The following is a 12,731-nucleotide window of genomic DNA, read 5'->3' as shown; positions in this document are numbered from 1 at the left end:
CATATAAGAATCTTTCAGTAGTTAAAATAAATCCAGCTGCTGGTTCCTTGTAGGCAGAGGAAATTACAACGGTTCTGTTATGATCTTCCATTTGCAGTTCTAAATGGAACCTAAAAGATAACAGTTCAGCAACAAAAACCGAAGGCCAACTCAAAGCAAATCACTTGACTTCTAACAGAAGTTTACCTAATGCATCATGCAGCATGTACCTCCTTCTAACACTCAAATATTTTGCAATTGCTAGCGTTCACAAACCATTAACAGGCACCCAAAATCCCAAGCCAAACACTACTGTAATAAAACAGGCTATATAATGTAAAAATGTATTACTGTGTTAATGTAAAAATGCTTTACCATTGCATGATACTGAAAAACTTCTCTACTCAAGGTCAAAACAAAAGGTCTGTTTCCCATTTAAGAACAAGCCTTTGCAAGAGATGGTGTTCACTTGCCAACTTTCATAAAAAAGATTAATCCACAACATCAATATGAATATAATTTTTCATACTAAAATACAGATTTATTTTAAGGAAGTGGATAATATTTGTATTACATTTTATAGGCCCCTATAGTTACATCTGGTCCTTATTTATTTAAATTTTATTCGGCTTGCATAATATTTTTGCTTACAGTTATATTCTCTAAGATCAGAAAAGCTCAAACCTGAAAATTCAATGGCACTATTCATTAACATTCCTTCGGTCTGCAGTCATAGACATTTGCAAGCTCTCCTTTGATTCTGAAATAATAAAACTAAGGTAATAAGATGTTTAGTGTAAAAATATATGACTTAAGTTAGAATGATAGAAAGAGCTATGTTTCTATGAATCACATGCCAAAGCAAACCAAAGTTTTTCAAAAAGTATACATGCTCATTTTAGAGGGAATAATAAAACACAGAGCTACATATTAAAATGTTAACTCTCTCACTCTCATTATTTTATTAAATAAAAAAAATATGAAAATTTACAGTGCACAGTGCGTAACACGAGATATAAAGAATGCACAAGATCCTGAATGCATTTGAGATACGAAGCCAAAAGCCAGTGGTTTCAACTACCAGCAAGCAAGATACCCGTGAAGTCCATTTTGATATGTCCTACTGCTTTTGTGTACTGTTAGCTTAAATTTTATGGTTGATTTACACTCCTGGAAGACACCAGTTTCTTCAAGCAAGACGTCGCTAGCCATACAGTCAGCTAAACCTTTGCCAAAGATCTATCAAATATACGATTTGCAAAACTTACTGCTTTAATTCCCATTTGCGATAACTCATGTACAAAGCGGTTTGCTTTTTCATGCTGTTGCGAGCTAATGTCCTTTTGGAATTATGATGAATCCACCAGCTTCATTTTTACATTATGCAACCAGGAGTCAAAGCAATTCCTCACAATTTTGAGCTAACTACGTTTACCACTGTCATTAAGTTGCCTTCTCTTTTATAAATGTCAGTGATGCTTAACAAGTGATTGAATGTTTTTCCCTCCCAACCACAAGCTTTTCCCCTACAATACCCAAGTCATGATTAAAAACTTTGGACTTCTATTGCCATTTTTTCTTCTATTGTTCCATTCATTGTGCAATAGATTTAACAGCATCAGTATCTATAGCCAATATACTGCTAAAACCCTCCTGAGGCCAATAGCTTGCTTTTCATTTGTAGTTACAAGGTAAGCATATTCCACTAAAACAGTTGCAGTCTTAGCTGTACTTGATGACCGTATAAAAAGTTGCTCAGACCTCAGCTGTCTGTAACTGATGGAGTTATTTCTTGCCCGAATCTAAATATAACTGAGGTGGGAGAAAGCTCTGCCGAGGGAGAACCTGTTTGTTTAGGAAGGCAGGAGCCGCACCAGCCCTCACGTTCAGGTGTGCCCCCCCTGCTGAACGTGCAGCACGGCACAAAGCACAGATAGCTCACTTGGCTTCGGTGTTAGCGCCAGCCTGGCTTTGGCAGCGCCGAGATCCTCGCAGGGTAATTAGCCCTCACAGCTCCAGGGGCAAACAGCGGGTCCTAACAGCTGCAATTTCAAGTCACAGTTTTCTTGATTATTCCCTTGCCCCTCCATAACAGATGGGGTTTATGCAAGGTCTGACTCACCTGGACTGACAGAATAAATCTAAATATGCTGCTGTCAAACTGCATCCCAACCACCACGAAGCCCCCCTGCCCTGCTGTAAGCCAGAAAGCCTTCTGGGCTAGCAGGGGTGATTAGGAAAGATTTTCCTCTCGCTCCTGTGCGACCAGCTCTTGCACCAACCAGCGTTAGAGCTGAGCGCAGGCATATTCTGTTACTTTTTGGAGCACTGCTTGAGTTTTCCAGTTCCCTGGCTTTGTGGATCACTTTAATTTACAGATGGAGTACCTTAAGGTTTGTTAATTGCCTTAGAAATGCTTTTTATTAAAGCCAGCTGAAAGCAAAAGTAAAACATTTTTATATATCCCATTCAAAGTAGACAGCCCAGCACAAAAATTCTACACAAGAGGTTTGTTGTCATTTTCAATACAAAAGACACAGGATACAGGATGCTTCTTTTCGTTCTTTCTCTGATGTTCACATCTCGCACTCGACTGCCTTCCTAGCCACTCTAGCTCCAAAGAGCCCCCAGGTTACTGCTCCTACAATGTGTTTTTTTTTTTTTTTCCTTTTATATTGTAGGTGCCTCTTCAGCACTTAGCTGTGGTTTCAGGCCCCACCTGAGTCCCTGTGCTCTCCTCCCCTCCCGAGGTTTTGTAACTCAACCCAGAGGGAGTATCCACGCACCAGCCTCCACCAACCCCGAAATCTCAAATGCCCTCCGGCACGTCCAAGCATCACAGTATTTGCCCACTGTGTGGTGATGACGGGGTTAGGATGAATTAAACCCACACGCCATCTGCAGGAGTGCACAGACAACTTTTTCAAACAATTCCTTGATGCCCCGCTCTCAGATGATTTAAAATGAAAACCTCATAAAAACTTTCTGGAAAAAGAGTTTCAGAGGAAAAAGCCCATTACTTGAAACCAAACCATTTGCCTGGAAACAACTTGCGCAGAGCGCCTCGAAACAAAAGCGGGATAGCTAAGGAAGGGCTCCTAGCTCCATGGTGAGCACCCGGACGGTGCGGTGCCGCTGGTGCTGTGCCCCAGGGCTGCCCCCTCCTTCCCAGGGCAGCCGGCCACAGAGGCTGGCTGGCTGCCGTGACTGCCGACGCCTGAAAGCTCAACTCCACATCCAGCCAAGAGTCCCGGCATGCTCGGGCTCGGAGCTGGACGCTCAGGCACGGGGACAGCCCTGCCCAGCTCCCGGAGCCCCCCTGACGCTCCGGCAGGCCTGCTGCATTCATGGGGCCCGAGCGGGTGTCCCATGGCTGGAGCGGTGCAGGCGCCCTGGGAGCGCTGGCAGCTGCCGAGTGACAATGACACTCCTGTCAGGTTTATGGCTGCCATTAGCAGTGGCGGGGCTGACAAGCTTTTATAGGGTCGTTCAGCAAGCAAGGGGGTGGGAGGGCAGGATGGTGTCCTGGGGAGCGGAGTTAGAGCCCCAAAACCTCATTTTGGGATGCTTCTGAAAACACTGTGGTTTTTTTTTATTTTTTAATTCCCACTCTGAGAGTTACTTTTACAAGTTTGATTGGACTACAACCAAAAAAAAAAATCTTCTCACAAATTGAAAGCCCTGTACCCCAGCCAGCTCTGCTCCGCAGTTTAATTGCTTTAAAGGAGAGGCCATGTGTTGTGTTCTCCCTGGGGTGCAGGAGAAGGTGAAATGAAAGACGCTGGAGAAAAAAATAATCAACCCTCAGAATAAAAGGAAATAGGACAGCTTAAGAGCTACAGCAGTCTAGATCCCAACAACATAAGGACAACTATCCAGGCCAATCCTTTCTTCCCTGTGCCTTTTCTAGGAGCACATCCTTCCAGCTGATGCTCTCCAGCTCCCATAAGTATGCAGCCACAATCCTTGCTTGCAAATACAGGCAACTCGGAAAGTTTTGCAAGTTTGACGGGATGGTCATCTTCTCAACAACAACAACAACAGTTTTACGGGTGTTAAGACATCACTTTCCCACCTCCTGAACAACCTTTACTTGGTGATTTCTGACGGGATTCCCAAGGTCACGATTTAAAAGCCACACTCCGTGTTTCATTAGGAAGCGTCCCGTTAGCAGCCTGCCAAGTTTATTCCAAAAAGCTGGGACTAATTAAAAAAAGATCCAAAATATTCAGAAGCGAGCCTTCCCATCACATGCAAACTGCTGCTGTGTATCAGCGTTGACTACCAGCAGCCAGCTCAGCATTTTTAGATGAAGTGCATTTTATTACCACAGCCTCCCTCCGGCCCCAGGGCTGATAAATGACTTCTGAGCTATGAGGGACTGGGGTTCAGGGCCTTTGCTTTTAGCAGCCACTTGCACACCTCTGCAGGTATGAAATACATAGCACAGTAGGAAAGGACAAAGACACAGGTGTGAGTGTCCTGTTTTCTCACAGGACAACCAGGCAGAAGAACAAGTTTCTGCAGCCATGTGGCACACACAGGCACCAAGCCACGGAGTTGCTCCTGCTCTGACTTCTGTCTCCGGGCGAACACATTTCCGTGGTCTCATCACAGCATCTCACCTCTGTGGTCTGTGCATGCTACCTCAACTGTATGAGCACGGAAGGCAGTAAATCCCTATTTCATGTCTGCAGAAATAAGCTATGAGTGGTTCTATTCCCATTCCTCTGACCTGGATTTGACAACTCCCATTTCAAAAACAGCTTTAAAATGAAACAAAAAACATCTCAGAAAAACAAACACAAAACTGCTGAAACCAATCACAGCTTAGTATTGAATTAATTAATAATGATTAATTACACCTTAATTAATATAACTTCACTGCACTGCAGAAAACAGTGGCTCATGGATACTCAACTTCTGCCACATGACCAGACCTTTGGAAGTGATAAACTTCGGTGGCATCTGAGCATAATACATGCATAAGCAGTGAAGCTGTAAGTCAGCCTTTTTTGAAATATGTCCATCTATATCATAGTTAAAAAAAAAAATCATGGAGAGTAAGAAAAAATATATCACTCTGCTCCAGGTATATAGGTATTTTATTTCTTCTCTAGTCCAAGAAACCCCCAAAAGACAGGCATTTTCTTACAGTCCTGAGTAGCATCTTCTTTCACTTGTCCTCATTCTGTTATGTAAACTATTTCAGATCTTTACTGAAGGGCTTTTTTCTTTCATTTTTTTTTTCTTTTTGCCTTCATGGTGAAAAAAAGCATCAAAATAATTTGGGAATAATTTGAGGGAGATCACTACTACAAGACAGACTGATGTTGATCCTACCAGCTGAAGACACTTCACTGGCTACCTGCTGTAAGGAGAACAGCGTGCATGCACTGTTTTGGTTGGATAAGCAAGTTATGGAGAATCCCAGAGAGGGTCTCTGCATATGGTGAATTATTAGATTAGACTGTGGTCTCACAAATGTAACTTGTTTCCTATGAAATAACATTGCTTGCCTTTGAATGAGCAGATTAAGAAATATGACAAGAAACAGGGACTCATTTTGGTAGGTCCAAAATGCACGGATTAGAAATGTTGGAAATCAGACCTGCCTCCCTCCATGAATTTCACGGTTACTGCAATCAACTGCATAGATCATAAACTCCTACAAAGACACTTTAATGAATAAAGTAATGAAAGTACAATACTTAACCAAAACCATTTACTCAGTTTAAAGAACAAAATCCTCTGCGTTTTTCTCATCTGCTCTGTAAAGTAGATATTTATAATTTTCATTTATTTATATGAAAATCTCATGAAAGACATGTACCAGATTGTGTCTGACAGACTGCCATGTATTATTTTCAAGTTCCAGTTAAATGAAAAAGCAGAGAGATGACTAATACTGAAATTCCTATTTGAATTTACTCAACACTGAGAAGCTAGGAAAAAAAAAAAGGACTAGACACAAACCAGTGCATGGCTGGACATAGTGAAAACCATACAGGCTGATTTAACCTTTGGCATAACTCAGATCTATCTCCATGTGAAACAGAGCAATTCATCCAAACTCCACACATCCAGAGACTTGGATAAGTGGGATAGAAAGCTGAACCTTTTCCAATTTCAGCTTTAATGCTGTAAAAGATACAGCCTGTGCTTTGCAAAATAAAACCACCTTATTACTTCCACTTTTTTTCTTGGTCTGGAAAAAGATTGCTACATTGCAACTGTTTAAAATCTCTGGCTGCTGACACTCACAGCACTTTATTGTTTAATGATGAACAACCATGATATTTTTGGGAACAGAACAATTGCACGTAACAGAGCAGGCTCTGTTGTCTTACATCTCTCTGCTGCAGTGGATTCAGGAGAATGCAGTAAAGTCACCTCTGCAACAGACTAGTTTACTGAAAGAACTGAAGTTGACATTTAAAAAATAAGCTGACATTCTCTTATACTGTAATACAGCATCTCTTAAATGTAGAGAGGAGTGGAAACAGCAACAGCAGAGGTAGAAATGGCATTAGCATAACTAACTTGCTGAGTTTACACTTGAACTGATATATTTTAAGGTAGCTGAAAATAATTTTTGTTTAAACAACATAGCCAAGGGCAGATTAAACTAAAAGACACAGAAAACAATAAAAGATTGCCTTTGATTTACCTCTGTTAAGCTGGATGGGAGATGTATCACATTTTGTTTAAATATCTACTAAACATTTATATTCTGAAGATGTAGGTGTAACCTTGCTGAAGTAGTTCTACCTCTGTGACACTCTCTTTTAGTCTAATCATTCTGGTAACTTACCTGCATGAAACTCTGAATTCACACTCGTTAAAAACATAACATATATTTGTAAACTCTGACCATAGCAGAAAGCACTTCTGAAACACAGACCTTTCAATTTAAATGCAACAGAAAATGACTGACGTGATACAAGGCAAAATTATCCAAGTGTTATTGAAGATTGTGGTTTCTGGTTTCTCCTCCCCATACTGACCAACGCAGTAGGGTAGTAACAGTCTAGTGGCATAATTAGTTTCTTTACCTCTTATTCTTTATCAGAGACATTAATATATTAGTTTAAAAGAAGCTCACCAGGGGAGTATCTTTCCCTCCGACAATGCTGAGTCCAAGCCCTGACCGACCCTTAGATATCTCTATAGTCATCTCCTGCCCAGGAACAATAGGACATGTTGCTGGATCCACAGGCAACAGAGGTGGAAAGACACCTAAGAATGTGGAAAAGGAAAGAAATAAGTCACACCATCACATGAGAAAAAAAAAAAAAGGAATCATATGAGAGTAACTAATTAAGCTCTCTTATTTTGCTCTTCATCTTTACAAATCTAAACCAAAGTTGACAATTACTCTGAGTCACTTCTGAAATCTCTAAATTAGACCATCTCCAAAGCTCTAGGAGTAAATATTCAGAATAAATGTCTGGTAGGACACTGAATTCAGATACAACCTATACAATTCAGATCACGATGGCAATGTGTATTCCATTCAGGGTAGATAAGGTCATGTCCCAGATTGCCTTTACTTCTGTCTTTATTTTAATTAAAAAGAGGAGCAAAATCCGTCTCTACACAAAAGTCATGAGAAGCATGCAAAGACATCTTCAGGCTCTCAAAAATTATAAAAATGAGAGAAAAGTACAAACATTTTATAAAATAAATTAAAATAGTACATTGGATGCTCAAAGTAAAAAATCTCAGCAAAAGTTATCCACACACAGAAAAAATATCCTGGATTAGGGTGCTTAATTCACACAATAATGTTGAAAACATAGAAACTGGTTCATACTGCGGCTGGTGACTTCTGTGTCTGGAGGAAGATAAGTAGGTGCTGACACCAGGGCTATCTCCTGCAAGTTGACGGGTACTTTTGTTGAAGATTTAGATTGCTTGATCTGGTTGAGAACCTAAAATTGAAGCACAGCAGAAGCAAAACAGATCAGTTATTGAGCACAGAAATGCATATTATGCATTAGTTGTCAATCAGCATTAGTTGTCAATTAGTGCACCCTACTATATCTACTAAGTCAACAGAAGGGAAACATGTAAGAAGCATAGGTGATGAACTGAAAACATTCACTTTGAAAATAAATAGCAAATCAGAAGTCTGAATAACTGTGCTTCCAGCAATCATGCGTAGGAAGTAGGAACAGAACTTCACCTTTTGTCAGTGGTGCCTCTCATGCCAAACAACATTTTTTTCTTTTAAAGAGCAAATAACATCCTTGACATTAGCCTGTAGGACTATTTTGATATACTTAAAGAGAAGTAATTTTTGAAGTTTACCCCCAAGAAAATTATTTTAGTATTTCTCCAGTTAGCCCCTCTCCCCCATAAATCACACAACCTTCAACTAAATACAACCCCCTTAATGGTCAACAAAAATACACAAACATTTTCTGGGAGCTGCTCCTCCGCTTCCGACTGATCCACCAACATTGGTTTGTCAGCTTTACATTTCACATCCTAAAAGGTCAAAAAAAGAAAGCGAGGTGTATTGAAAATGTTATACTAGCTTTAATAAAATATCCTCCAAAACCAGAAATTACTGGTCTGGTTAAACACAGTGACATTTCGTCATACAAGTACACTTCTAGCACACGAAGTTGAATTCCAAAACTTAGAATTACTTAGAGTTACTTAGAGAAAAACTGAGAGTTACTTAGAACAGAACTTAGAATTACTAAAAATTAGTATGAATACAGAAATTACCAGGAATTACTGAAAGCATACAATTTAAGGAAGAGATTTTCTGGGAGGAGACTATTACGTATCGTTTATATAGCTCCTAAAAATATGAAGTGATAAAGAAGATGGAAGGCCATTCTCCAGGGTGACCAGGACAGCAATTCCCATACTATGTGGAAACAGACAGGTATTCACATGTCTATCTTCTGACACACCTTTCGTGGTAGCCCTCAGCAGCACTGAGCGTGCTGCCTGCACTTCAAGTAACTGCTTAAAATGCATCACCCAGCCTCATTATAAGCATCTCAAACAATGGCACTTCAATCACGGGCTTCACTTGTATCCTAATCTCTTTCCATACCTTTACAATGCACTAAAGAATATTTTTCTCCTACAACTGCCTCCAGATAGTTAGTGTCTTTCTTTTTTTTTTTTTTTTTTAACCTCTATACCAAACTTAGGCCACTTTGATCACAGCATAAGATTTAGTTATCTTACTTCATTTTAAAAAAAAAAGATAAACAGCCAAATTTTCAAAAAAGCTGATTACCAGCTTCAAAAGACAGAGATATTCTGCACCTCAGAAGAACGTCTAATTAAGATGACAATTCATACAAAAGAAAACATAAATCAAAATTTAGGTAACCAGGCTTGAAAATACTGGCCTTGTTTCCTGAAGTTTTATTACACTGAAACATGCCAAGCCCCACAGGCTTTTTTTCTGCATTTTTTTCTTGCTCTAAGCATACAATTGTAACTATTATCCAAACGGATAACAAGAAAATAAGATAAAGTGATCTCATTATATTATCAGAAGTGTCAGGGGAGAAGCAGGAAGATTGCTTTGTCACCTTATGAGAGAGTGTTTTGATGAGCAATAAAAAATGCCATACTTTCCTTTTTCATTCTGATATGTGCCTAAAACTTCAACCTGCACATCAAGTAAGCATTGTACATCACCTTTAAAGCCCTTTAATCCTTTCTATGATGGAGGTGTCTTGATAAAATGAGAAGGTTTTGCAGCCCCTCAAACGCTGAATTGTGCACTCAGCTTTTGTCATAGGCCTGTGACCCAACTGGCTTAATTTAATTCAATTCCCCCAAGCACATCCAGAAGCATTTTTGTGAAGCTCCTCCTCTTTGCCAATAATTCAAGGACATCTTTTCTGTTTGTATTAAAGACAGATCATTGATCCAAGTTCAAATCTTGTAGGCAAAGTGAATCCATTCTCACCTAACATCAGTTTAAGTGTTTATTATTATTAACAAGAACACTATAATTATTAAGTATCTACCTACAGGACAGCAAACGACACATACACTACCAGGACATTAATGATGCGAGGTGTTTCAGAGCACATTCAATGACTCTTCAAGCCATTTTCACCTCTGTAAAGTTAAAAGTGTTGAGTCTCCCCCAAAGCCCCCAACTATCAATTCTTTTCCAGCAACACCTTGTAGAGGCCAGAACAACAACCATCCTCAGAAAACCACCACCTGCCATCAGGACATCTCAGCGTGGCAGCTAATGAGCGTGCCGACTTTGCCTAACACTTCCGTTGGCTCCAGTCCAGAAATAAAGTTGTTTTCTTTCCCCGTCTTATCATCCGAGTCTACAATGATGTCCATTATACAACTTTCTACTTTTTAAAGTGATGAAGTGACAACAAAAAGTATCTCGGGAGAGACTGACAAATTTATCAGCAACACAAAGTGACTTGAATTTTTTATTTCTGCTGTCATTTGGTGAGCCGTCCTGTCTGTGCTTTGAGCTGTATGCACTTGCAAAAGATCTGCTGATAAGCACGTACTTTTTATTTACTCAGTGAACTTGATCTTACATGTTGACTTTCACATTCCTGATTTCTCCTGACATATGCCTGAGAAATTCAGTAACAATGGTGAACTAATGTTAGGCTCTGGTAGCAACACACTGTGGAAAATAAAGCATTATTTTCTTTTGCCTCGGTCACTAAAAGATTGCAACAGAAATCTCTTCTCCTCAAAATAACGAGCTGCTGTATGTTGGACTGCAGTGTCGAAGCCTTAATGCCAGTATGACCCATATCCACTGAAGGGACTGATTACAACCAAATAATAGCAGCATTTACAAAAATAAGATACCATTCTTAAAAATATTTGCCATGTAACTTTAAAATCTTGATCGAAAGCAATATCTGAAATTCTGAAGCTGCCTCTAGCATTTTTCATCCGTTTGTGCCTCCATTTTGAGGGCTGGCCCAACTGAGGCCACAAGGAACTGAGCAGTTGGATCTGCAGGCATTCAAATACTTTTCTAATTCCACCTCCTAGTACTTAACTTTTCAGTAGTTATTTATCTAATGGAAAAAAAATCAGGAAGATCCCTCTAAGCGAATAGCCACTGAACAGGGGCAGGGCAATGCAGCAGCCAGAGGACTGATGCATTCACTGCCTCCTGGTACCGCCACAGAGCTGGGACAGGTTGCCTCCCCTCTGCACCTCGGCAGGGATAATACTATGGGCCTGCTGGACACTGTGTTTTGAATTCCAAAGATAAATGGCAAATTGTAGCAGCTGGTTGCTGTTATGTGACAAATTTAAGTGGAAAGATAAGCTGGTACAGGGAGTCAAAACAAAAAAATAAATAAAGTACTCTGCTGATGCTCTCCACAAACATATCCCTTTGTCTTCTCTTACTTTTCTGCTGTCTTATATAGGACCACTCTTACCACCAACACTTTTTCATTTTATTTTTATCTTTCAGTCTAAAATACTGAAACTGCTACCATTTGGCTCAGTTCACTTCTTTCTTGATTCATCACATTTGAAAAGACGCTGCCAATATATTTTGTCCTCTGTTGTCCCAGTGGCATCTTCCCTCCGTGCCTATCTTGGATTGCTGCATTTCTTCTTCCCATTTTTATTTTTTGCATTAAATTCATGCTCCCTCTATTAGCTTCCAAAAAACTACACAGCACATATCCTATACCAAGTTCATTCTTTACAACATATTTTGTATCTTTTTATCCACTTTTGTGCAGTTGTTCTCATTACTTTGTAACCCATCTTTTTTTTTTTTTTTTTGCCAAGTTGAGCAAGAGCAGCAATAAGAAAAAGTGAATAACACCCGTAAACAAATACAAGAAAACCCTTGATACATTTATGTTCCAGCCCATCAAGGGAGAACTCTGAACAAGGCAAACGAATATGAACTCAAATAATTAAACTTCCTTGTAACCCATTAGGAACACAAATCCATTTTACATGTTTGGTTAATTCTGATGCTCGAATACCATGTACTACTTCCTAACTCTTACAGTTCATGGGCTCATTAATTATTTACTTACTAGTTGGAGGACATCATATATATTCAACTCATATTTGGAAAAAAACATGATGGAGCAGGAAGAAGAAACTGGGAAAACAAGTATCAGATTTCCTTTGTGAAGGCCTGCACACAAACTGCGCACACAGCAAATCTCAGTGAATGCACTCCTTGAAAAAAGAGTGGACTGTTGGGCAAAAAGATTGTCTCAGCAAATTTTATGTACCTCTAGGTTAGTCACTCTTCGGCATGTTTAGTAGTTTTCCATTTCAAACTTTTAATACAGAGTCCAAAAAAAGAGATTAAAGCTGAACCCTGAAGGACTTTGATTTCTGATAACGCACGATCCTGACATACTAAACAACAAAAACCCTATTTGTATCAACGAGAAGTTCAGTATTTATTACAGTGCATACTGACAGTAACACATTAAACCAGAAGTTATGGGCTTGATGTAGAAATTACTGAAAGTAACTCTATAGCTATGTTATTCAGGAGGCAAGACTAGATTATGATAATAGTCATTTTGGCCTTAGAATTTATGAAGCTATGAATATAAAGAAGAAAATGATTTACAGACCATGCTTTTTTCTGAAGTTTGTCATACATGGATAGCAAGAGTAGAAACTGAATCCGCCTAACTGAGAAAGCAATCAAGAGAGAGACAAAATGCTACATAAAAACACTTAAACTCAGTATTTTTACTAATTATACCGAGGTCTTAATTCAT

General features: G+C 39.5%; 1 protein-coding gene across 7 annotated transcripts in view; it reads right to left on the bottom strand.

Moving 5' to 3' along the window:
- PATJ (PATJ crumbs cell polarity complex component) overlaps positions 1-12,731 on the bottom strand; it is a 147,755-nt gene that overhangs the window by 26,295 nt on the left and 108,729 nt on the right. For all 7 annotated transcript variants that reach the window (XM_048062237.2, XM_048062236.2, XM_067001724.1 and 4 more), the window contains 3 exons: positions 8,401-8,472; positions 7,796-7,913; positions 7,085-7,218 (listed from right to left, as the gene is read on the bottom strand). In XM_048062237.2, coding sequence (XP_047918194.2) covers positions 7,085-7,218; positions 7,796-7,913; positions 8,401-8,472 — 324 coding nt within the window. The remainder of the gene's footprint in view (positions 1-7,084; positions 7,219-7,795; positions 7,914-8,400; positions 8,473-12,731) is intronic.

The sequence above is a fragment of the Anser cygnoides genome, chromosome 8, assembly GCF_040182565.1.
Source record: "Anser cygnoides isolate HZ-2024a breed goose chromosome 8, Taihu_goose_T2T_genome, whole genome shotgun sequence".
Taxonomy (NCBI): domain Eukaryota; kingdom Metazoa; phylum Chordata; class Aves; order Anseriformes; family Anatidae; genus Anser; species Anser cygnoides.
This window is presented reverse-complemented; position numbering and strand designations above follow the sequence as displayed.